The sequence below is a fragment of the Mya arenaria genome, chromosome 17 (genome assembly GCF_026914265.1).
Source record: "Mya arenaria isolate MELC-2E11 chromosome 17, ASM2691426v1".
Classification (NCBI taxonomy): Eukaryota; Metazoa; Mollusca; class Bivalvia; order Myida; family Myidae; genus Mya; species Mya arenaria.
Window position 1 is genome coordinate 14,402,822 of NC_069138.1, and position 23,329 is coordinate 14,426,150.

General features: G+C 35.0%; 1 protein-coding gene across 2 annotated transcripts in view; it reads right to left on the reverse strand.

Moving 5' to 3' along the window:
- LOC128224029 (E3 ubiquitin-protein ligase UBR4-like) overlaps window positions 1-23,329 on the reverse strand; it is a 124,872-nt gene that overhangs the window by 80,147 nt on the left and 21,396 nt on the right. Inside the window, exons 9-27 of one of the 2 annotated variants that reach the window (XM_052933628.1) lie at window positions 21,949-22,151; window positions 21,467-21,605; window positions 20,311-20,442; window positions 17,586-17,697; window positions 16,928-17,121; window positions 16,364-16,532; window positions 15,337-15,422; window positions 14,891-15,131; window positions 8,844-8,967; window positions 8,328-8,430; window positions 7,015-7,159; window positions 5,698-5,777; window positions 5,311-5,430; window positions 4,879-5,064; window positions 4,398-4,520; window positions 4,110-4,247; window positions 3,692-3,783; window positions 2,873-3,092; window positions 2,530-2,611 (exon numbers count right to left, since the gene is read on the reverse strand). In XM_052933628.1, coding sequence (XP_052789588.1) covers window positions 2,530-2,611; window positions 2,873-3,092; window positions 3,692-3,783; window positions 4,110-4,247; window positions 4,398-4,520; window positions 4,879-5,064; window positions 5,311-5,430; window positions 5,698-5,777; window positions 7,015-7,159; window positions 8,328-8,430; window positions 8,844-8,967; window positions 14,891-15,131; window positions 15,337-15,422; window positions 16,364-16,532; window positions 16,928-17,121; window positions 17,586-17,697; window positions 20,311-20,442; window positions 21,467-21,605; window positions 21,949-22,151 — 2,689 coding nt within the window. Of the gene's footprint in view, window positions 1-2,529; window positions 2,612-2,872; window positions 3,093-3,691; window positions 3,784-4,109; window positions 4,248-4,397; window positions 4,521-4,878; window positions 5,065-5,310; window positions 5,431-5,697; window positions 5,778-7,014; window positions 7,160-8,327; window positions 8,431-8,843; window positions 8,968-14,890; window positions 15,132-15,336; window positions 15,423-16,363; window positions 16,533-16,927; window positions 17,122-17,585; window positions 17,713-20,310; window positions 20,443-21,466; window positions 21,606-21,948; window positions 22,152-23,329 lie in introns of both variants that reach the window. The other variant, XM_052933627.1, reaches the window with a different exon arrangement.

The following is a 23,329-nucleotide window of genomic DNA, read 5'->3' on the forward strand; positions in this document are numbered from 1 at the left end:
TACTCACATTAATACACAAGTCTCATCTGTACTTACATTAATACACAAGTCTCATCTGTACTCACATTAATACACAAGTCTCGTCTGTACTCACATTAATACACAAGTCTCATCTGTTCTCACATTAATACACAAGTCTCATCTGTACTCACATTAATACACAAGTCTCATCTGTACTCACATTTATACAGAAGTCTCATCTGTTCTCACATTAATACACAAGTCTCATCTGTACTCACATTAATACACAAGTCTCATCTGTACTTACATTAATACACAAGTCTCATCTGTACTCACATTAATACACAAGTCTCATCTGTACTCACATTAATACACAAGTCTCATCTGTACTCACATTAATACACAAGTCTCATCTGTACTCACATTAATACACAAGTCTCATCTGTACTTACATTAATACACAAGTCTCATCACTACTCACATTAATACACAAGTCTCATCTGTACTTACATTAAAACACAAGTCTCATCTGTACTTACATTAATACACAAGTCTCATCATTACTTACATTAATACACAAGTCTCATCTGTACTTACATTAATACACAAGTCTCATCTGTACTCACATTAATACACAAGTCTCATCTGTACTCACATTAATACACAGGTCTCGTCTGTACTCACATTAATACACAAGTCTCATATGTTCTCACATTAATACACAAGTCTCATCTGTTCTCACATAAATACACAAGTCTCATCTGTTCTCACATTTATACACAAGTCTCATCTGTTCTCACATTATACACAAGTCTCATCTGTTCTTACATTAATACACAAGTCTCATCATTACTTACATTAATACACAAGTCTCATCTGTACTCACATTAATACACAAGTCTCATCTGTTCTTACATTAACACAAGTCTCATCTGTACTTACATTAAAACACAAGTCTCATCATTACTTACATTAATACACAAGTCTCATCTGTACTTACATTAATACACAAGTCTCATTTATACTTACATTAACACAAGTCTCATCTGTACTTACATTAAAACACAAGTCTCATCATTCCTTACATTAATACACAAGTCTCATCATTACTTACATTAAAACACAAGTCTCATCAGTACTTACATTAATACACAGGTCTCATCATTACTTTCATTAATACACAAGTCTCATCTGTACTTACATTAATACACAAGTCTCATCTGTACTCACATTAATACACAAGTCTCATCTGTACTAACATTAATACACAAGTCTCATTTATACTTACATTAACACACGTCTCATCTGTACTTACATTAAAACACAAGTCTCATCATTCCTTACATTAATACACAAGTCTCATCATTACTTACATTAAAACACAAGTCTCATCAGTACTTACATTAATACACAGGTCTCATCATTACTTTCATTAATACACAAGTCTCATCTGTACTTACATAAATACACAAGTCTCATCTGTTCTTACATTAAAACACAAGTCTCATCTGTACTTACATTAATACACAAGTCTCATCTGTTCTTACATTAATACACAAGTCTCATCTGTTCTTACATTAATACACAAGTCTCATCTGTACTTACATTAATACACAAGTCTCATCTGTACTTACATTAAAACACAAGTCTCATCTGTTCTTACATTAATACACAAGTCTCATCTGTACTTACATTAATACACAAGTCTCATCTGTACTTACATTAAAACACAAGTCTCATCATTACTTACATTAATACACAAGTCTCATCTGTACTTACATTAATACACAAGTCTCATCTGTACTTACATTAATACACAAGTCTCATCTGTACTTACATTAATACACAAGTCTCATCTGTACTTACATTAAAACACAAGTCTCATCATTACTTTCATTAATACACAAGTCTCATCTGTACTTACATTAATACACAATTCTCATCTGTACTTTCATTAATACACAAGTCTCGTCTGTACTCACATTAATACACAAGTCTCATCTGTACTTTCATTAATACACAAGTCTCGTCTGTACTCACATTAATACACAAGTCTCATCTGTACTTACATTAAAACACAAGTCTCATCTGTACTCACATTACTACACAAGTCTCATCATTACTTACATTAAAACACAAGTCTCATCTGTTCTTACATTAATACACAAGTCTCATCTGTATTTACATTAATACACAAGTCTCATCTGTACTTACATTAAAACACAAGTCTCATCTGTTCTTACATTAAAACACAAGTCTCATCTGTACTTACATTAATACACAAGTCTTATTTATCTGGCTTGTTTTCCTAACAGAAATACTGCAAATTAGTCATTTTATCTTTCCCCCAAAAAAGATATGCTAACAAGAGAACATGATTAAATGTGAATGCTTGCCTCTTTTTCAGTCAAATAGGTGCATATCTTAACCATGATTAAGCTAGAGTTGTGGGCCTTCTAACACAAGTGTTGTATTGCCTCTGACAATATGTGTTCTAAGTTTCATGTTGACATTTTGAAAAAAGAAAGAAAAAAGATTACAGAAAATCTAAAATTGGCTTTGACTTACCAGTAAGTTTTCCAACATGGACCTTCTGTATTGCATCCAGGTAACTCTCTCCTGGGATGATGTCTTTAGCAAATGCGTTCCTCTGTGAGCAATTAATAAATACATTTGGTAATAAATATACATAAATATAAAACAGAGTACCTGTTTATAATATATAATATACAAAACAGTATCAAAGCAGTACATGTTTGTCTTCAGTGTTATAATGTTTTTATATATATTTCCCAGCAGACAATTCCTCTTACTGCCTTTAAACAACACAATTTCCTGACATTGGTTATAAGAACAAATTAACTGTACCACATTCCTTAAACATGCTGTAAGTAAACATCCCTGAGCTTACCCAGCTACCCATGCTAGGGAACTCAGCGCTGGGCGTATTGTTCCATGTCTCGATCACTGTCTTCACCGGCCCTGGTAGGGCCCCTATCAGCCCCGTAGCGAGCCCAGACACCTTACTGGCCCGCCCAGATGATATACTCATCACCATGGCAACCGCCTCTAGTTGCCGCGGGGACAGCGTATCTTCTTCAAGAACTGAGAGCTGTCCAAGGATGCTGGATCTATAAATAAACAGTTTTGTTTGATTAATGTTTTAAACCGTCATTTTTTTTTTTGTTAATTTGCATCTCTTTCGTAATTTTAATCTCTTTCGTAATTTTATTCTTTCAGGGGAGCAAAAACAAACTTGAGACCAGGGTTTTGGGTCTCTATTTATATGTTTTTCAAAAAAATGTAAATTTGAGAGTGCTTCACAATCAGTTCTAAGTGTTTAGAAGTGAAAACACTTCTTATTTTCTGTGGCAAAATACAAAGATTTACCATTACTTTTTTTAGCTAATATCACAACATTTGACAACAAGAGTTTCGCTGGGAGCGATAAATTTCTATGAAAAGGCAGCATACAATGTGCTGGTAGAAGGTGAATGGTTGTATGACTTCAATTCCGAAGGTTATTTTGAAGTTATTCTCCAGGCAAGGGTGTAATGGACGGACTGACAAAGTGGGGACTATATGCGCCTTTCGGGGAGCATAATAACATCTCAACATAAAGTTCTTGTACATCAATCACCATTTTAAAGGTACAAACTGTGAAGTTCACTTGACTGCTTTAAACAACTCAACTTTGCATAAGCATACACCAAAGAATATTCAAACTCACCTGACAAAGATAGTGTAGTATCGCAACAACAGCAGAGCCGATGGTATCAAAGTCTGGGCAGAGTCCATTATCTTGTGAGGATCTGTGTCAGCCTGAATGATAATTCACAATGTTAACTATCAAAATGTATAAAATTGCACAAATCAACCTAATACAACTATTCCGATGATAAGAGTACATAGTTTATGCAAAAAGATCCTACATACATGTAAAACAGTAAATAGCCTCTATGACAGTATGTATTAATTTATTCTGATTTGTAAAGTTTTGTTTTCGTAATTTTTAATCATCTTAAATCTGTTGGATAAGACACAAACAAGATATTTATGCCAAAATTTATGAATTTAATTGGGATAAATTTCATCATTGCTAGTGATAAGCAACATAAACACAAAGAATTATCATATTATCAGCCTACCGAGATGTTGGTGAATGCGTTATCGAGGGAGATGGCCAGTTTCCCGACAACGAGGTCGAGTAACATGACAGGCCCAATTCCTGGCAAACTGTCCGCACACAGTATCTCTTCCCCTCCAACCAGGGGCAGGACACCCATCTGGAAATACAAAATTTGGTAACAGGCAGCCCCTATCTCCACAAAAAGATAAATTAATTTTACAATTTTATTAAATTACACTTATCTGGAGCCCTATGCAAAATAGAAGCAAAAATGCAATTGTGTCAACAAGAGGTTAAAGTTGTGTACCTGATCTTGTATAAAGTTGAGGCTGAGTCCGATGTCATACTCAATACAGTTGGCCGTCTTGTTGGCCGAGGTAAGGAGACCCTCTGCCTGCTGGGTGGTCAGGCCTTGCTTCACCAGGCTGTCCTGTGATAGGTAGTAAATACAGGGAAATAATTATGAGAAACCTCTTCCAAATTCTCAACATTAGATCAAGGGAAAGGGGAAAACATGAGAACAGCAAGTTGCACCCAACTGTTTGTCTCAGTTGATAAAGCTACACACATTGGTCTTATGAGCGGTAATGTGTACTAAGTTTCATGTGAATTTCTGGTGTATTTATTGAAATATGGCTTAAATAATTTTGCATATGGCCGCTGACACCATAATGGCTTAAAGAAATATACTCTTCAAAAACAAATGAGATAAATAAGATATGCTTATCAATTCTAAGCAAGGCTGTGGACTATTTTAAAGAGATAACAATTTATGCCACTGTGCTTACTTTAATCCAAGGGGTGGTGAAGGCTTTCTGTCCAAGTCTTGGTGCCCATCTCAAAGTGTGTAGGATGTACGAGTTGGACATCTGAATGGTGTTGCTCTCAAGGATTTTGAGATATTCCACTGACGGGGGGAGACAGCCCAGCAGTTGCCACATAATGTGGAAGTTGTTGTGAACTGTGCATGTTTCCTGAAACAGAATGGAACACTCCAGGTATAATTTTCATTGAACTTACAAAACATTTACATGTATAATATTGTGAAGTGTTCCAGATGTTTAGCAAAAGTATAAATATCGTCACATACACAATATATTACTAAAACCATTTGATATTAACTTAAATCTATCCCTGATAAAAGGCATATTCTTTTTCATTTAAACTTATCTGAAACAATGGACCATATATTCCCAATTGCCAATTTCTTAGTTACTTACAAGGGTTGTAAGTTTCCTTGCTTTATCAGCGCTGGTTCCAGCCATGAGAAGGTTGACACAAGCGTTGTATAGCTGGCTGTAGTCTAGCTGGTCTGGGGTGGATAGCAGGAAACTGCATGCCTAAAAGTAAACATGTGCTCTCATTTTTTTTGTATCAGGAAATAGAAAATTCAGAATAAAGAATACATTAAAAAAATTGTCACCAAAAAAGCTCAAACATCAACAATAAATAACCATCACCAGATGCTGTAAATAATCCTTTTTTATTTGTTTTATGCATCATTCCAGAAAGTTTAATGCCAGTTGTAAGATTCTACAAAAAACATGTCAAATAACATGGAAACTGTTGCTCAAACTATTATTTAACTTGAAATGAGGGAAACTTACCAGTCCATCCACTCTTGGAGTCTGTTGGAAATTGTAGACATATGGGCCTATGTTGTAGAATCTGGGCTTCATGGCACCCACTGAAATATTGTGACAGTAGTTAACAATCTTACATGACTGCACAAATACATGACAACCATCACAATCAAATCTAAATACAGTTTGGGCATAATACAATAAAAAGAGCCCCGCAGAGCGAACACCAACAGTCGTCTGCCAAAAAAGGGGCATAACTCAACAATTTTTAGTCAGTTATTGGCCTTGCTACATATGTGTGTTTTGTTTCTAACAACATGTGTACCATGTGTTCATTCATGATCAGTTTTAGAATTATGGCTGACTTTTTGCACAAAGCCGCCGCTGAAAAGCCGTCAAAGACACAAGTCTATGACAATACAGTAAAACTGCGGTCGTTCGAACAAGCGGTCGTTCGAACAAACGGTCGTTCGAGAACCGGCAGTTCCTCGCAGTCGGAGCTTGGTCCCGAACATTTTTCCTACTATATTCATATAAAATATACCTATGCTGCATCGAAACCTAAATATGTCGAGGAGTCGAGCAATATAGTCGGTCCCAAGTACACAAATCATGCAAAAAACCTTATGGCTCCCTCGAGGTCATATTTTCATACTTTTTTTACGAAGCAAGTTCCAAAATAAACAAACAATTGCTAGGCGTAAAAAATTTCGCACATTGTAAGAATTGATATGGTGTGAAAACCCACTGTTTACCCATGACCGCTATTAGTTCATAGGGCATTTTAGAAGACAATTATGAGAAGTTAATGGCAAGAAGTTAATTGTAAGAAATGTAAATGAGTAATAAAAATATGAATAAACACTACCATATCGATCCAATATCGGAATCTCTGAAAAGAATTCCTTCTTGTCACTTTGCTTTGCAATATGGCAATTTTGTAAAAATAAACATTTCTATTTATTCATTTATTGATATTTCTTTTACATTTTACATTTAGTATACGACAGCCTTTGAACATGAGCGATTTCCACAACGCAACACATAAGCGGTGTATTAGTAAACAGTCGGTTTGATGACTTCAAACTTAAAATACAATTACACTGAAAGATATTTCATAACAGACTGGAAAATTGAAATTCGGTTCGTTCGAAACATCGGTTCCCTCAAGGTTTTGGCTCGGTGCCCGGCATCCTCAAACGATCACAGTTTTACTGTACATAATTTTTTTTCATCAAAAACAGACATGCCAATAAAATTGTATAAAATTCTCAACATCTTATTGAGAAATTCACAATGTCATGAAATGTAGCTCTGAATCAACGCCCACAAGATACATACCATCAGTCAGTTCCTGTGGTGTAAGGAATTTCCTGAACTGGTCTTCGACGTCAGGTAGAGGGAAGAACATGCTGTGTTTACCCACGGGGATCTCCGCCTCCCCACTCTGGTTTAGGGTGTGGACTGTGAACAGGTTCCATTGCACCTGAACAAAACAATTCAAATGATGCAGAGATCGAACTAAGACCGACTTGATAACTCAATAGTTTGTTTTAAAGCAACTGTGCACCAGATGACCAATTTGCAAGAAAAAAAGAAAATTGTCGAAAACTGACATAAACTTGGTATTTATGTGTACAATGCATTGAAACTTACTAACTGAAGTACCACATAGTTTACAATTTATTTAAGTTTAGCAGTTATTTCGTATTTTTCCATTAAATTCTTCGTAGCTCAGTGGATACAGCGCTCGACTGCAATTTTGGCGACACAGGTTTGGACCCGGTCTCCAACACAATTTTTTTTACATTTTGGTACTTTTTTTTACAATTATTTTTTTGGTTCCAATCTGGTGTACAGTCCCTTTAAAGGGAGTGAAACCTATTTGATCAGTGTTGATATTTTAACGGTATTGTTCCAAATAACTTTAACAACAGAATTCCACCTTGGAAATCACCAAGTTGGTTTCATTAAGCTCTAACGATTCCTAATTTGGGTGAATATGTTTGTTCAGGTTTTAATCAAATTGTGAGCATTTTTTATGTAGGATATTCAGAATGTCAAATTAAATATGGTAGAATCATAAACTTTTATGGTGGCCTTATTTCTAAAATTTCAGTGTATTTTTTATAAATTTCATTTATTGTGGAATGCTTACATTATTGCCGGAATTAAAAGTTTCGGACCATTTAAGCTTTATCATGACACACTTGACCAGAAGTCAGGGCCTTTTGTATTTCCATGTAAGCTTAGTGATGTAAAAAAAAATACAAAGGTATGTGTTATAGGTAATCATGGGCATTTCTTTCCTCAATGCTCAATGAAGTCCCTTTTCTTTCCCTGTTTTCATACATGTTTTACAGAGGGTGGGGGGCATCCCCTTCATCAGTTGAACAGTTTTAATTCATTGCAGATCAGCTAGCCTTAAAAACTTGTTAGAAATGTGTTTATTTTTAGCTTTCAACTACCAGATATATTAAGTTTGTTTGTATTTATGATTATATAATAAGCATTTAAACAACTTAAGCATTCAATTCTAAGAAGACAGAAGGGTTCACATGCTTTTCTCCATGACGACAGAGGGGTGCTTCCCAGAAATGGCAGGGTGTAGCACTATTCCATGACTCTTCAGCTAAAACGCTGTTAAGATATACCTGTTCCTGTAGTTCTGCGGGCGGGTCGTAGAAGTTGTGCAGCATGTAGTCCAGTATCAGCATCAGGCGGCTCAGAGACTGGGGAACCAGCTCTAGAATACAGCTGTTGGGGGAAACAAGAAAGTATAAATGGTATTGATGAAATCACATTTTTGCATTGTTTGCACTGTCAAAAGCAAATAATTTTATGTCTAACCCTATCAATGATGTCTTATAAAACACATATACAACTCCTATCATCATAACATAATACATTTCCTTATTTCAAAATACTTTTCCTTTTTGAAGACATGATTTTTTTTAACTGTTGAAAGTAATATTAAGGATAGTAGGACCTCATTTATTTAGCTACAGTCCTACCATTCAAATCCAACATTCTATTGTTCCACTGAAGAAGTGCAAATAACAGTTTGTGTCAGCAGAAGTGTCAGATATTTTTCTCATTTGTGCTTTATTTCAGAAAAATCTTATGATTATTATTCTTCAAGACCTGGTTATTAATAAAAACAATCGTACTGTTCATCCATGGCACCAATGCGCACTATGTTCTGTGCCAGGAGTAGAAGCAGCTGTTTCTTCTGCATCAGGTGTAGTGAGTGGAATAGGAACAGTAACAGTTGCATGTGCTCCACATTCAGGTCTGAAAAGTGTTATATGTTGTATAATACAGTGGTATCAGTATATAAAATTTAATGCGAGCCTTTGGTGAACTAAATATCTTTTCCATAACATGTTTCATCAAATTTTGTATGAAATACAAAAATGATTAAAACAAGAGGCCCTTGAAGGCCCTGAATCGCTCACCTGATCCAATAAAGATCATCAACAATAACATACTGATCAAGTTCCATGAACATATGGTCATAAATGTGGCCTTTAGAGTGTTAAAATACTTTTCCTATTATTTGACCTGGGGACCTAGTTTTTGACCGCACATGACCCAGATTCAAACTTGGCCTAGAGCTAATCAATATAAACATTCTGACAAAGTATAATGGACATACAGTCATAAATGTGACCTCTAGAGTGCTAACAAGCTTTTCCTATGATTTGACCTAATGACCTAGATTTTGACTGCACATGACCCAGATTTAAACTTTACTTAGAGATTATTAATATAAACATTCTGTTTTCAACACTTAAAAACTAAAATAAATATATATAACTAAATGTTCAAGGTAGTTTCCATAAACGTGAATGGATTACGAAATAACTTAAAACGAGTTGCAGTATTTAATTGGATCAAAGATAATGACTACGATTTTGCGCTCTTACAAGAGACACATTGTAGCACTGACTTTGAGGCTAAAATTTGGAGCTCTCAGTGGAACCGAAACGCTTTCTGGAATAATGGAGATAGTAACTCTAAAGGCGTAGCTATTCTGGTTAATAAAAAGGTGTCCTATGTGTGTGTGGAAAATATATCACATATGATTAAGGGTCGTTTTCAAACAATTAATATAAATGTAGATGCAGACAAAACATTCACCATTTCAAATGTATATGCACCGAATAATACGGTGGATAAAAAGATTTTTTTCACTGAAATTAATAAAGCAATACAAAATGAAAAACATATCATTGGGGGAGTTTTCAATTGTACCCAAAATGTAACATTAGACAGGAAAACTGTATCCATAGACATTAAAGAAGATGAAAGCCTCCCTTCTATGAATCAAATAATGTTTGATAATGGATTAGAAGATATATGGCGAAGGCGGCATCCAAAAACTAAAATGTACACATTTAATAGAAACAAATCATACTCGAGAATTGATTATATTTTAACATCTAAATCCATAGGTAATGAAGTAGACAGTTGTACAATCGAACATTTTCCTCTTTCAGATCATGATGCAATTTCAAATTAGTAATGGAAACTGAAACAAGAGGGCCGGGCTTATGGAAAATGAACACTAGTATACTTGAAAATCCTGAATATGTTAAACGTTTTGAACTTTTTTGGAAAGGATGGACAAAACAAAAATGCAACTTTTCAACACTAACGTCATGGTGGGAAATTGCAAAGATAAGAATTAAAGAAATATCAATAGACTTCTGTAAAGAACTTAATAAAAGTAAAACTGGCATCAAGCAGTTAGAAAAAACTATGGAACAGTTAAAGCAAAAACAGCTGACAGATGACATTTGCTCAGAAATACAATTGTTATCAGAAAAAATCAAAGATCATTATAAAAATCAGGCAAAGGCTGCCCAAATAAGGTCAAGGGCTAAATTTATAACAGAAAATGAAAAATCAACAGCTTATTTCTTTAACTTGGAAAAAATAAGAGGGAAAGTAAAATTATGGTCAAAAATAAAGACTGAATCAGGAGAAACTAAATATGGTATCCAAAATATACTACATGAGCAAAAAAGGTTTTATAAAAAATTATTTAAATCAGAGGGCATTGACATGCAAGCAGCAACAGAACTTTTAACTGATGTAAATACATCATTGGAGTGTAATGATAGCAATAATTTAGAAAATAATCTAAATATTAAAGAACTAGAACATTCAGTATTTAACTTTAAGAAATCAGCAGAATGGTACCAGAAATTTTGGTATATAATTAAACATGACTTTGTAGAATTAACAACTGAAAATTTGTCCACAAATTGTGTGATACAGGAGTACTGACATTAATTTACAAAAATTGAGACCGAGGGGATCTAAAAAAACTGGCGTCCATTAAGCATTTTGTGCGTTGATTACAAAATAATCGCAAAAGCTCTTTCAAACCTAATTTAACCCATTTTATCAAAGATAATACATTCTGACCAAAAAGGGTATGTTGAGGGAAGGAACATTAATGAAGCAAACAGATACATACAAGATCTAATAGAATACACAGATCAAAATAAAAATGAAGGCTTAATAATATTTTTGGATCAGATCAAGGCCTTCGACAGATGTGAATGGCCATGGATAAATATGTGTTTAGAAAATTTGGATTTGGGCCTAAATTCAGAGGATGGATTACAATGCTCCTTAAGCACGCAAAAAATAGCAATCCAAACAAATGGTTTTTTATCAGATTTTTTTCCCATAACACGCTCCATTAAACAAGGGTGTCCAGTAGCACCGTATTTGTATATAATTCAGGCCGAGCCAATCGCGTGCCGTATTAGAAACAACATAAATATAAATGGCATAAGCATGCCCGATTATAATGATAAAATCCAACAAGCAAAAGTAAATCATTATGTTGATGATACGCAGCTATTCGCTAAAAATGAAAGTTCATTACCATATATCTTTCAAGACCTAAGCCTGTATGAAAAAGCATCAGGTGCAAAAATGAATAAAAATAAAACAATAGGATTATTCATTGGAAAATTAAAAGATAAAGTTCCAAACTTTAAAGAAATAACTTGGACTAAAAAATATGTAAAAACACTGGGGATTTGTCATGGATATGATATAGATGATAATGACATTTGGCGTAAAAAACTAAATAAGATAAAACTTTGTTTACAAGTATGGAAGTCAAGAGAGCTAACTATACAAGGGAAAATACTTCTCGTCAAAACATATATCTTCTCAGCAATAAACTTTGAAGTAGAAACAAGAGGTATTTCACAAAAAATTTCGAACGACTTAGAACAAATAATGAATAATTTCATTTGGAATGAAAAAAAGCTGAGGTAGCCAGAGATAAGCTGAAGCGGGAAAAAGATCATGGAGGAGTAAATTTATGTAGCATAACTGAATATAAACAAGCATTGCAAATAAAAATGATATATAAAATTATTCACTCAAAGAATGAAATATGGAACAACATAGGGAAATATTATCTTGGACTATTAGATAAAAGCTTCAATACAAATCTTTTCATTTGTAAATGCTCAGAAATAGAAAATAGGTTTATAAAAAACAAAATACCAAAATATTATTTGGAAGCAATGGAATCTTGGGGAAAATTCTTACAGACTTTTACAGCTATTACTACGGATGAAGTCCTTAACACTCCATTATTTGGGAATCACATACTGTGAAATCATTAATGTTCGTGGGGCATTAATGTTCGTGGTTTTCGTGGGTTGGGTGATCCACGAATTCAAGATTCCACGAAATATAAACCCTTTATTCACTTTTTCAATTGTCTTGTTACGTACATACTCTAGTATATTATTTACAGAGGTCGCAGTATACAGTGTTAAAACCTATCTCACTGTATAACTTACGATCATTATTCTGTTAATATATTATAACTGCCTTTAACAAATAATGAACCAAATCAATTAAATGTGTTTTATGCAGCAAATGACAGTTATAAGCACATGTTTAAACGTGTTTGAAAATCTCCAAGTTTACAAGATGTGCGTGATGAGTGTCTGTACTCGATTTTTTTATTTAATGAAATAATTAATCGATTACTAGTACATTGAAGGTTACTAAGCACCGAACGTGACAATATAAGCACCTTTTCGGTGTTTTCACAGTTTGCAAAATTCTTATTTGGCATTCAATGGCTTCCCCTATCTGTATTTATGATCAGGGTACATCTTCTTTTATTACCTTTATTCCCAATTAAATCGATAAGTGACATGGGTATATGCACTAATTGGCATGTCTTACCACATTAGCGAGTGTCATAAACCGAGTGACGTAGAAGACGGAAATCACGGGCCAGCGCGTGGATATTATGCAGATGATCTAGGACGATCGCATCTTCGATTTTTTTTCTTCAAAAATGAAAATCCACGAATTCAAGTACCCACGAATTTTTTTTTTTTTCGGCAAACCACGAAATTTCATGCCCACGAACATTAATGATTTCACAGTAATAAAATTTAAAAGCAAGCCACTTTTTATTGCAAATTTTAGTAAAAGTGGGATTAAAAGAATTAAAGATGTATGGGATTTAACAAAAAGTGATTATGTATCTACTGAAAACTTACTCAGTAAACTAAAAAGCAAACAAAATTGGATAGCCGAATGGACAATGATAAAAAAGAGCATTCCCAAGGCAGTTATTGACACACTAATATGTGGGGTGCTTGAATCAACACAGAATGTTTTCCTAAAAATTGACATGGATACTCTTAAAATACTAAACTTAAAGACTTAAAGATGATTAATAAATATAAACATTCTGACCAACTTTCATGAAGATACAGTCATAAATGAGACCTCTAGAGTGTTAACAAGATTTTCCTTCAATTTGACCTGGTGACCTAGTTTTTGACCGCACATGACCCAGAATCGAACTTGCCCTAGAGAGTATTAATATTAACATTCTGACCAAGTTTCCTAAAGATACAGTTATAAATGTGACCTCTATAGTGTTAACAAGCTTTTCCTATAATTTGACCTGGTGACCTAGTTTTTAACCCCAGATGACCCAATATCGAACTCATCCAAGATTTTATTGAGGGTAACATTCTGACCAAGTTTCATTAAGATAGTGCCCAAATTGTGATCTTTAGAGTATTAACAGTCAAATTGTTGACGCTGGACGACGACGCCAGACGACGACGGACACAGGGCGATCACAATAGCTCACCTTGAGCACTTCATGCTCAGGTGAGCTACAAAGAATTTTCATGCCAAATTGGTAGGGTGAAAGACATCTATGTCAAGCTATATTACACTGGTGTAATAGAAAAAAAAATGTAATGGTTGTATTACACTCACACAAGAAACTTCATTTGATAAATAGATCATATTACATGAGTTGTAATTCCATACAGAAGTTATTAAACGATTAAACAAGTCTTCTTAAAAAAAAACCAACAGTGTTCAATACATGAAACGTGCTACGTAGCACTCATTTTCTTCAACACCCTTTATTTATGACGTCACAAAGTTATTACACACTTTTTGAAAAAAAAAATTTCATGATGGTAAGTGAAGTCATTTATGATATAAAATATAATGTTGGATGAACCATCCAAGTAAAATTTTCACCAAAAGAAATCAAGATTCAAGTTTTTACTTTATGCATCTTTTATTTCATAACATCAGTTTCTGTTATCAAGTGACTTTCTTGTACATGAAAGTCAAGAAATTATATACTTTACAAACAATTCAAGCACTAAACTGTCATTTTCCTTTAGAAATAATGATTCTCATTAGTTTGGAATATGGAAACCCTCTAAATTGTCACATTTCTCCATTTCTTTGAGAAACAAAACTCATTTTCTATTTTAATTGTAAAAGCATATTTCCTGCATACAGGCTTTGAAGAATTTTCTGTACTGCCCAAGAAAAAAGGAGCATTTGTTGACAAAAAAAATTGATAAAAATAAGGAGTTTTTCACAACCAAAGAAAGGATATAAGATTTGTTTACATCAATTTTAAAGAATATTTCTTTCAGTTATAAAGTAATAAGTGTCGTAGACCTGCTGTAGTAAAACTTTGATGTAACTCTGCTCTGTATGAAAAATTAACGTTGTTAAAAAATTGGATAGAAATGTGGCCATGGAAAAAACTATTGAAAACATCCCTTACCTATAAATCAGCTATTTCGACTATAAAGTAGAAATAATAGGTTTTGACGAGAAGTAGGAAAATTAGAAATGCTGGAAAGCCTTCACAGATTATGTCACTACTTACCATTGTTTGGGTCATTTTTGGCATTCCCACCCAGTGTATTGTTCACAAGGGTATTGATGCACCGGGTCCATATCTGTATAATGACTGCCTCAGTCGGACTGGCTGGATGTTTGGCCACTCGTTCTCTCTGTTGCCGTAGTAACAATATCTCCGCCAGCACCGCTAGGGTCCGCGGGCAGACAGTCAGCGGCCAGGTGTCACCTTCGTTAGTGTTTACACCAAGGTTCGCCAGAAGGGTGTGCTAAACAGGTAAGGAAGAGTTGTATTATAAAAAAAATATTTAGGAGGAATTTGCACATTGCCTCAGTCAAAAAAGAAACATAGTTAGGATAGTTACACTTTCTTGAGTAAGTGAATACTTTTAATAAGCCTTGAATAGAAGTGCACTTATATATGCTTGAACTGTAGATTTTATTTCAGATACATGAAGATGTATATGTAGATACCTGTAGGAAGTCAGAGAGACAACCAGTAGCGATCAGACTGTGGCTGAACCGAGACAGCGACACTGACAACTCATCAAAGCCCTTGTCTGAAAATGAGCAAATCAGTTGTTTTCCATGCCTTCAGAGTACCGTAAATGACTGGGTATAAGACAATAGGGGGTATTAGACGCAGGGAAAAAAATCTGTGAAAAGTCAAAGAAAAAACTTTTAATCTATGTTTTTGGTTAAAAGACGCATAGAAGAGATGTCAAAATGTCTGGCATTTCCGGCCACCATATTTGTTGACAGTGACAAAAAATCGTGAAAATGGCGACGGTTATCTTTAAAACCATACAATGATAAACTGTCGAGAATTAAAAGTTAAGTTATGCAAAACCCTTATATTGTAAGGGTTGTTCTCAAAATGTCTCGTACAACTGACAAAAAATATTTTGACAGTGCCCAACTTTGTTTTTTTACATGCAAGTTTAATTATTGTTCAATTCAATTTATTATTCAAAATAATATTAAATAACTTTAATCGAAAAATATTTTTGTTTAGATTATAAACGTCTTACGATATACCGTATCCCGATCTTCAACTGCCGTTTTAACTCGTATATACTCGATCAATATGACAAGAGTAACATCCCTTTCTACATAAATCTAAACAAACTCTCAGCTTGAAATCGACCTCAGAAAATAAGTTAAAAAAATTGTTACTGGGTATTATACGCAGGCTTTTTTTTGCATCGAAATCTGAGGGAAAAAAGGGCCTCTAATACCCAGTCATTTACGGTAGTTTATTGATGATGTATTTTACTTCTTAATATTAACCTCAGTTGAAAACAAACATTCACAGTGAAAATTTGTCCTAATCTGACATTGTGTTATTTATGAAAAACTGTATAATTATTTATGAAAAACTGTATAATGTAAAAAGCGACCAAACATTGGCCAGGCTAATAAGGTGCTTTTTGTTCTTCGTAAACAATGACAAGAATATGACCATCAGACTATCAAATCATTTGGACAATCGTCCCCTCACCTGGACCAAACCTGCTGGCCTCCTTGTCCATCTCTTTGACGACAGTAGCTAGGTTTCCCATGTGCTCCTCTGTAAGGGAATCCCGCAGGAACTTTTGCAGAACTTCATCCGACGTGTTCACGAAATATTTGGTCAGGAACTGTAGCACTCCAGAGGCAAGATTCAGGTACTGCAATAGAAAGGTAAGTTTAGCAGCAATAGTTTATTTTTGTCAGCAATACATATAAAGCACTGCAATGGAAGGATAAGTGGTACAATTTGTATTTTAGTGTTTTCATTGCTCTCTTACTAAGGTTTCTAAAGGAAAGTTTTGTTATTTGGAGCCAATTATGTTAAATTGAACGCTGTCCCCTCACACTATTACAAATAGTAAAATGAAGCCAAAAGATTCAGTCAAATGATTATGAAACAACTTAATCTTACAGAAGACTGCATTAGTTTATTGTGTATGTATCTGGGTTATATAAGAAGGGCATTGAAATGTTTCAATAATCTGGATTTATGGTTTAGGAAAACAGCACAATTCAAATTAAGACCTAATTCTAATTTCAGCACCAGACTTACGGAGTCTGATTCACGTTTATCGGGCATGAGGCCAGTCCCATCTCCTGTGCTGTGTTTTCGGCTGCGTTTCCCAGCACTACCTGTCTCCCCATGGAACCTTGGTGGATGGGAGGGAGGGGGAGTTGATGCTTTTGGCTCCGATGGAGACAAAATCTCCTGCATGAATTCTCCTAGGATCGGCTCATAATCATCGTCTGAAAATTGCACAAGACATGGTGCATTCTGAGCAGAAACATTGTTTTTTTAATTATTTAAAACTGCAATATTGGTAACATCAAACATGAAAGATGTTGGTTGTTATTATGGTTCTTGCAATTAAACTATTCAGTATATAAAAATAACCAATGAATGTTCTAAACAAATAATGCAAACTTAATGGATTCACATGACAACAACCATCTGTTTTAATGAAACATAAGACATCTAAAATCTCAAGCATCTGTAGCAATTTTGACCCACGTTGTTTAAATACAAATGTTACAATAACTCAACTGTTCTTGTATCAAAATCAATCATTACACAAAACTGAACCAAAAAAATCTGACAACTACCCTGCCCCATGTTGGGGTCGAGCCACTTCAACAAACACTATCGTTAAGGATGGCATAAGGTATGACAATAACCAACAACTTGGTTGAAGAGACACATGTGAGCATACCTTCCTCCTCACTGCTTTCTTCCGAGCTGCTGAAATCATCCTCATAAAATGTGTTGGAGTCTGACGCACTGCTACTGCTGCTCTCCGAGCTCTCAGATCCCTGCTTCTGTCTCTTTAATAGGCAAGCCTAGGATACAATATCATAGGAACAAGTGTATATTTCTTTAATAGGCAAGTCTAGGATATGTTAATAATAGGCAAGCCTAGGATATGATAATAATAGGCAAGCCTAGGATATGATAATAAAAGGCAAGCCTAGGATTAGATATCATAGGAACAAGTGTATGTCTCTTTAATACGCAAGCCTAGGATACAATATCAAAGGAACAAGTGTATATCTCTTTAATAGGCAAGCCTAGGATACGATATCATAGGAACAAGTGAAAGCCTCTTTAATAGGCAAGCATAGGATAAGATATCATAGGAACAAGAATCTGTCTCTTTAATAGGCAAGCCTAGGATAAGATATCATAGGAACAAGAATCTGTCTCTTTAATAGGCAAGCCTAGGATACGATATCATAGGAACAAGTGTATGATTCTTTAATATGCAAGCCTAGGATACAATATACAATATTAAAGAAACAAGTGTATGTCTCTTTAATAGGCAAGCCTAGGATACGATATTAAAGAAACAAGTGTATGTCTCTTTAATAGGCAAGCCTAGGATACAATATCATAGGAACAAGTGTATGATTCTTTAATAGGCAAGCCTAGGATACAATATTAAAGAAACAAGTGTATGTCTCTTTAATAGGCAAGCCTAGGATACGATATCATAGGAACAAGTGTATGATTCTTTAATATGCAAGCCTAGGATACAATATACAATATTAAAGAAACAAGTGTATGTCTCTTTAATAGGCAAGCCTAGGATACAATATTAAAGAAACAAGTGTATGTCTCTTTAATAGGCAAGCCTAGGATACGATATCATAGGAACAAGTGTATGTCTCTTTAATAGGCAAGCCTAGGATACAATATTAAAGAAACAAGTGTATGTCTCTTTAATAGGCAAGCCTAGGATACGATATCATAGGAACAAGTGTATGATTCTTTAATAGGCAAGCCTAGGATACAATATCATATGAACACAAGTATGTCCCTTTAAATCGCACACGTAGGATATGATATCATAGAAACAGGCACAGGGCTCTCACTAGGCTGAAAATTTTGGGAGAAGTGTCTTCTCCCTTCAGTCAATTTAGGGAGAAGTGGGGAGACTTTAGGGAGAAGTGATACTTTTTATAACACCTGATACAAAAACTATGCCATACCACACACCTCAGTTTATATTCACATTCAAATTGATTGCTATAACTATATAAAATGTTCATAAAATAATGTATCATTTTTGGCTCAGCAAAAGTGTATTTGTCAATGTCACATAGTTTATCTCCAAATAGCATCTAAAATGAACCAAAAAAATACATCTAAGAATTTGAAATAATCATAATGGCCTCATAAATGAACTGTCAATAAAGTAGGGGGACGAATCTTGTTTTGGTACGTTCGGGATAGGGTACGAATGTCACATTCAGCTGTGCTGTTATTTACTTGTCTCTGGCTAAATAATTTTAAATATGCTGACATTTAAGAACCAAATGACATTTAAATCAGTGTCCTTGATGAAAAATTTACCAATACATAATGGGAAGTTGAAAAATTAACTCGGAAAATTGTTCTGACAAAATGGCGATCTCGCCGATTTTTTTTTACATCGTAACTGTGACAGGAGAAAATTACTGTAAGTAAACTCTACATAAAGCAAAAAAAACAATATTTTTTGTGTTTACAAATCATTTTTCATCATGAACATTTCACTAAAACCAATCAAATATTTGGTGATACGTCATGTTATTGATTTTCTTAGCGCCTACTTGCCGATGGCCCGAGATGGCTATGACCGTCTGCTTCAAAAGCAACAATGTTTAAATGTCTTGCATTGTTTGTTCAATACATATATTAATTACTTTTTAACTTAAATTAATGCTTGACAAGATATTTCATAATTATGTCTCCAATTCTATCACATTTTAACAAACTTATATCATTTGATCAGGGTCTTCTGAATGTACATTCTGATTGGTTAACTTTCAATAGCTCCGCCTACTGGCGATGTTTTGGTAATTGGATGACACGGCCCAATTATCGGATTAGGAGATTACCAATTTGTATGAATGGCTTATTGTGATGTTTTGACTAATGGGACATTGGCCAAATACTCGCTGATTGACAGATTTACAATGTGCTAAAATTTTCGGCGAAGTCAATGTCGCTTTGATGATACAAATGGGCGAAGTCTGGGAATTTTAGGCGACCACTTCGCCCAAGTCGCCCCCTCGCGAGAGCCCTGAGGCATAGGTCTCTTTAAATGGCAAATCAATGATATCATAAATATCAGTGTTTGTGTCACAAGCTGTACTTGTTTATATTTAAATAGGCGCGCTCACGTTTTTAATTATAAACAATTACAGCTGAAACATTTATGTCACAAGTGTTAGAAATAAAGCGGATCGCAAGTGTATTCATTACAATCCAGATCAGGGATTATTTGAAACTTAACAACGATGAAATTAACAACATTGATAGCTTTTACAAAGTTCTGAACAATTGGCCCAGCAATATACCTTATCAAATCTTCATTCTTTTAACACATTAGTAAGCTTTTAGATGTCATCACAATTAGGATAAACTAGATAAAATAATTCCAGAAACCTACTAACCTTCTTGAGTGCAGTAGGAACCAGGTTGAACATCAAGTCTGGAATGTTGATGGCCGACATGAGCTTCTGTATCCGTTTCCAGGCCGGGAACGGGGCCAGCAGGGTCAGATCCAGGCTCTTACCTGTGGTAGTCTGAAATACAAGGACAATAATAATCCATTAACCATGACATGAAGTTGAGATCTTCAGTCAAAGTTCAAAGGCTCTGGTAAAGCAAACCTAGGTGGAAACGTGTACCCGTCCTCCCCCTCCCCCCAAAATTATATATAAAATTATAATGCCAGAACGTACCAAATGGTATTAAAATATAGCATTTAGTAGCTTCTGCCATTAACCACACAAGTTATATATCTAGACAAATGAGAGGAAGACACGTCCCAGGAAATTTTCCACACGCTAGATAGTCAACAGTTAAATCTGCCTACTTGTTAATGTTCAGATATTTGAGTGGAAGAGTATAACAAAAACAAAGAAAACACTTTCAAACACAGAACAACACAACTTTTGGACTGTCTGTTGTCATACTGTCTTGCAAAAGGGCCTTTAATTAACTTCGTAGAGCATTTGATGACAAATATGAAGGATTTTTTTCTACTTACATACCGGTATTGCCAAAAATGAAAAAAAAACTGGCAATTGGATAGGTTTAATAGAACCAAGTGTGAATACAGTCATGTGCCTTTGGACATAACTTATGTAAAACTAACATACATACATTACATATAGATTTACATATTTCCAATTTATACAAACGTTTAGCGGTCAAATATCACGAAAAAAAATTCATATGCAGAAAAACATACGCCTCATGTGGTACTATTTTTACCATTTTGAATGTAATTTAACATAAATATTGTATAGGGTGTATAAGAAGAGTTCAGTTTACAACATTTTTACTCACAACTAACATAAAAAACAAGAAATAGCTTAAACAAAATAAACGGTGATCAATTTGTTACAAGGTCATGAAGAGTGAATTTTGTAAGGGGTGATTTGGTAAACAACTATAACTTTGTTGAGGCAAAGAAAGAATGTAAACTTCAATAACTCACCTGCTTGGCTGTTAACTGTTATACATACTAAGACTCCCTGTAACAGTCAAGTGGTCAAAAACAACATCAAACTAATGGTACAATGTAACCTTTCAATAACTCACCTGCATGGCTGTTGACTGTGACGTCCCACTGAGGCTCGGCATCACCCCCTCTGTCTGTAGATCATCAAAGAGCTTGTGCAGAAGTCCCAAACAGTGGAGGCCCAGAGTCACAGACAGACAACCCAGTCCTTGATAGGAACTGTAGACAGAAATATCCGTAAAATATGCAGATTCAACAATTTACAAAATGAAATGGTCTTTCTTTAGATTTGTTGCATAGTGTTTATTTTTAAAAAAAATCCTCTAACAGCTTTTTCGTTAAAGCTAGTTTCTTTGAATGATGAATATATGAGAGTACTTCTTTAATTTGATAAAAAGTTACTGGTACATTTAACTGCAGTAGTTTCTTTGGATATTAATTTTGAGACTTAGATGTACAATGTTTACATTTGTATCACTTACTTTTTAAAAATATAATAAAATTTAGATATTATTATTTTTAAATGACGAGGTTCACTACACCAAACTATGATTTTTCAAACCTTTTAGCAGAGCCGGGCCTTGCCCCAGTCTGGGTGGCTTTTGGAGGTGTCTGTGTATCTGTCTGCCCGCCAGCTGTAGGGGCACTGGAGGGGCGTGTCTTGCTGTCCTTTCTCTCTAGGACCATGGCGGGGGTCAGCGTCAGGATACCCCTCAAACCCTGCAGTAGCAACCACGCTGCCAGCAGGTTCACATTCTGGGCAATCTGTAAAGATTCGGTTTTAAAACATTCAATTGTTCAGTAGTCAAAGTAAGCACAAGCCTGCAAGATCTGCATTGGTTAAGTGCTCTCCACCTTGCTAAAAATCTGGATTTCATATAGCAGGGATTGTGAATTTGAAGCCAAGGGATTGTGTATAATCAGACTTGTTCATCCAAAGGTCAATTATGAATGTAAGGGTGTAAAAAACTGTCTGGACCAGACCATTTCCCAACCAACAGAAAATTCCATACTGGAAATCCTAAAGGGCTGTGCACAAACAAGTTTCAAATGGTTTAAATGTGCTGCATAATTATTTGAAATAGTGGTTCTGGGAAATATAGTAATTTATGCCAAAAGTATAACTGCATATTGTTTGACTTGTACATTCATTTAAGCTTTTTTTTATGTACCTTTCTCTGTCCGGTCTGGCCAGTCTTTTATAGACTTTTATACACTAGTACTTACATTTCCCCCTGCCCTTGTAGAGTTGTGGATTGCCCTGGACATAATACACTAGTACTTACATTTCCCCCAGCCCTTGTAGATTTGTGGATTGTGCTGGACATTCTACACTAGTACTTAACATTTCCCCCTGCCCTTGTAGAGTTGTGGATTGTGCTGGACATTCTACACTAGTACTTACATTCCCCCAGCCCTTGTAGAGTTGTGGATTGTGCTGGACATTCTACACTAGTACTTACATTCCCCCTGTCCTTGTAGAGTTGTGGATTGTGCTGGACATTCTACACTAGTACTTACATTCCCCCCTGCCCTTGTTGAGTTGTGGATTGTGCTGGAAATTCTACACTAGTACTTACATTCCCCCTGTCCTTGTAGAGTTGTGGATTGTGCTGGACATTCTACACTAGTACTTACATTTCCCCCAGCCCTTGTAGATTTGTGGATTGTGCTGGACATTCTACACTAGTACTTACATTCCCCCTGTCCTTGTAGAGTTGTGGATTGTGCTGGACATTCTACACTAGTACTTACATTTCCCCCAGCCCTTGTAGATTTGTGGATTGTGCTGGATATTATACACTAGAACTTGACATTTCCCCCTGCCCTTGTAGAGTTATGGATTGTGCTGGACATTGTACACTAGTACTTACATTCCCCCTGCCCTTGTAGAGTTGTGGATTGTTCTGGACATTGTACACTAGTACTTACATTCCCCCTGC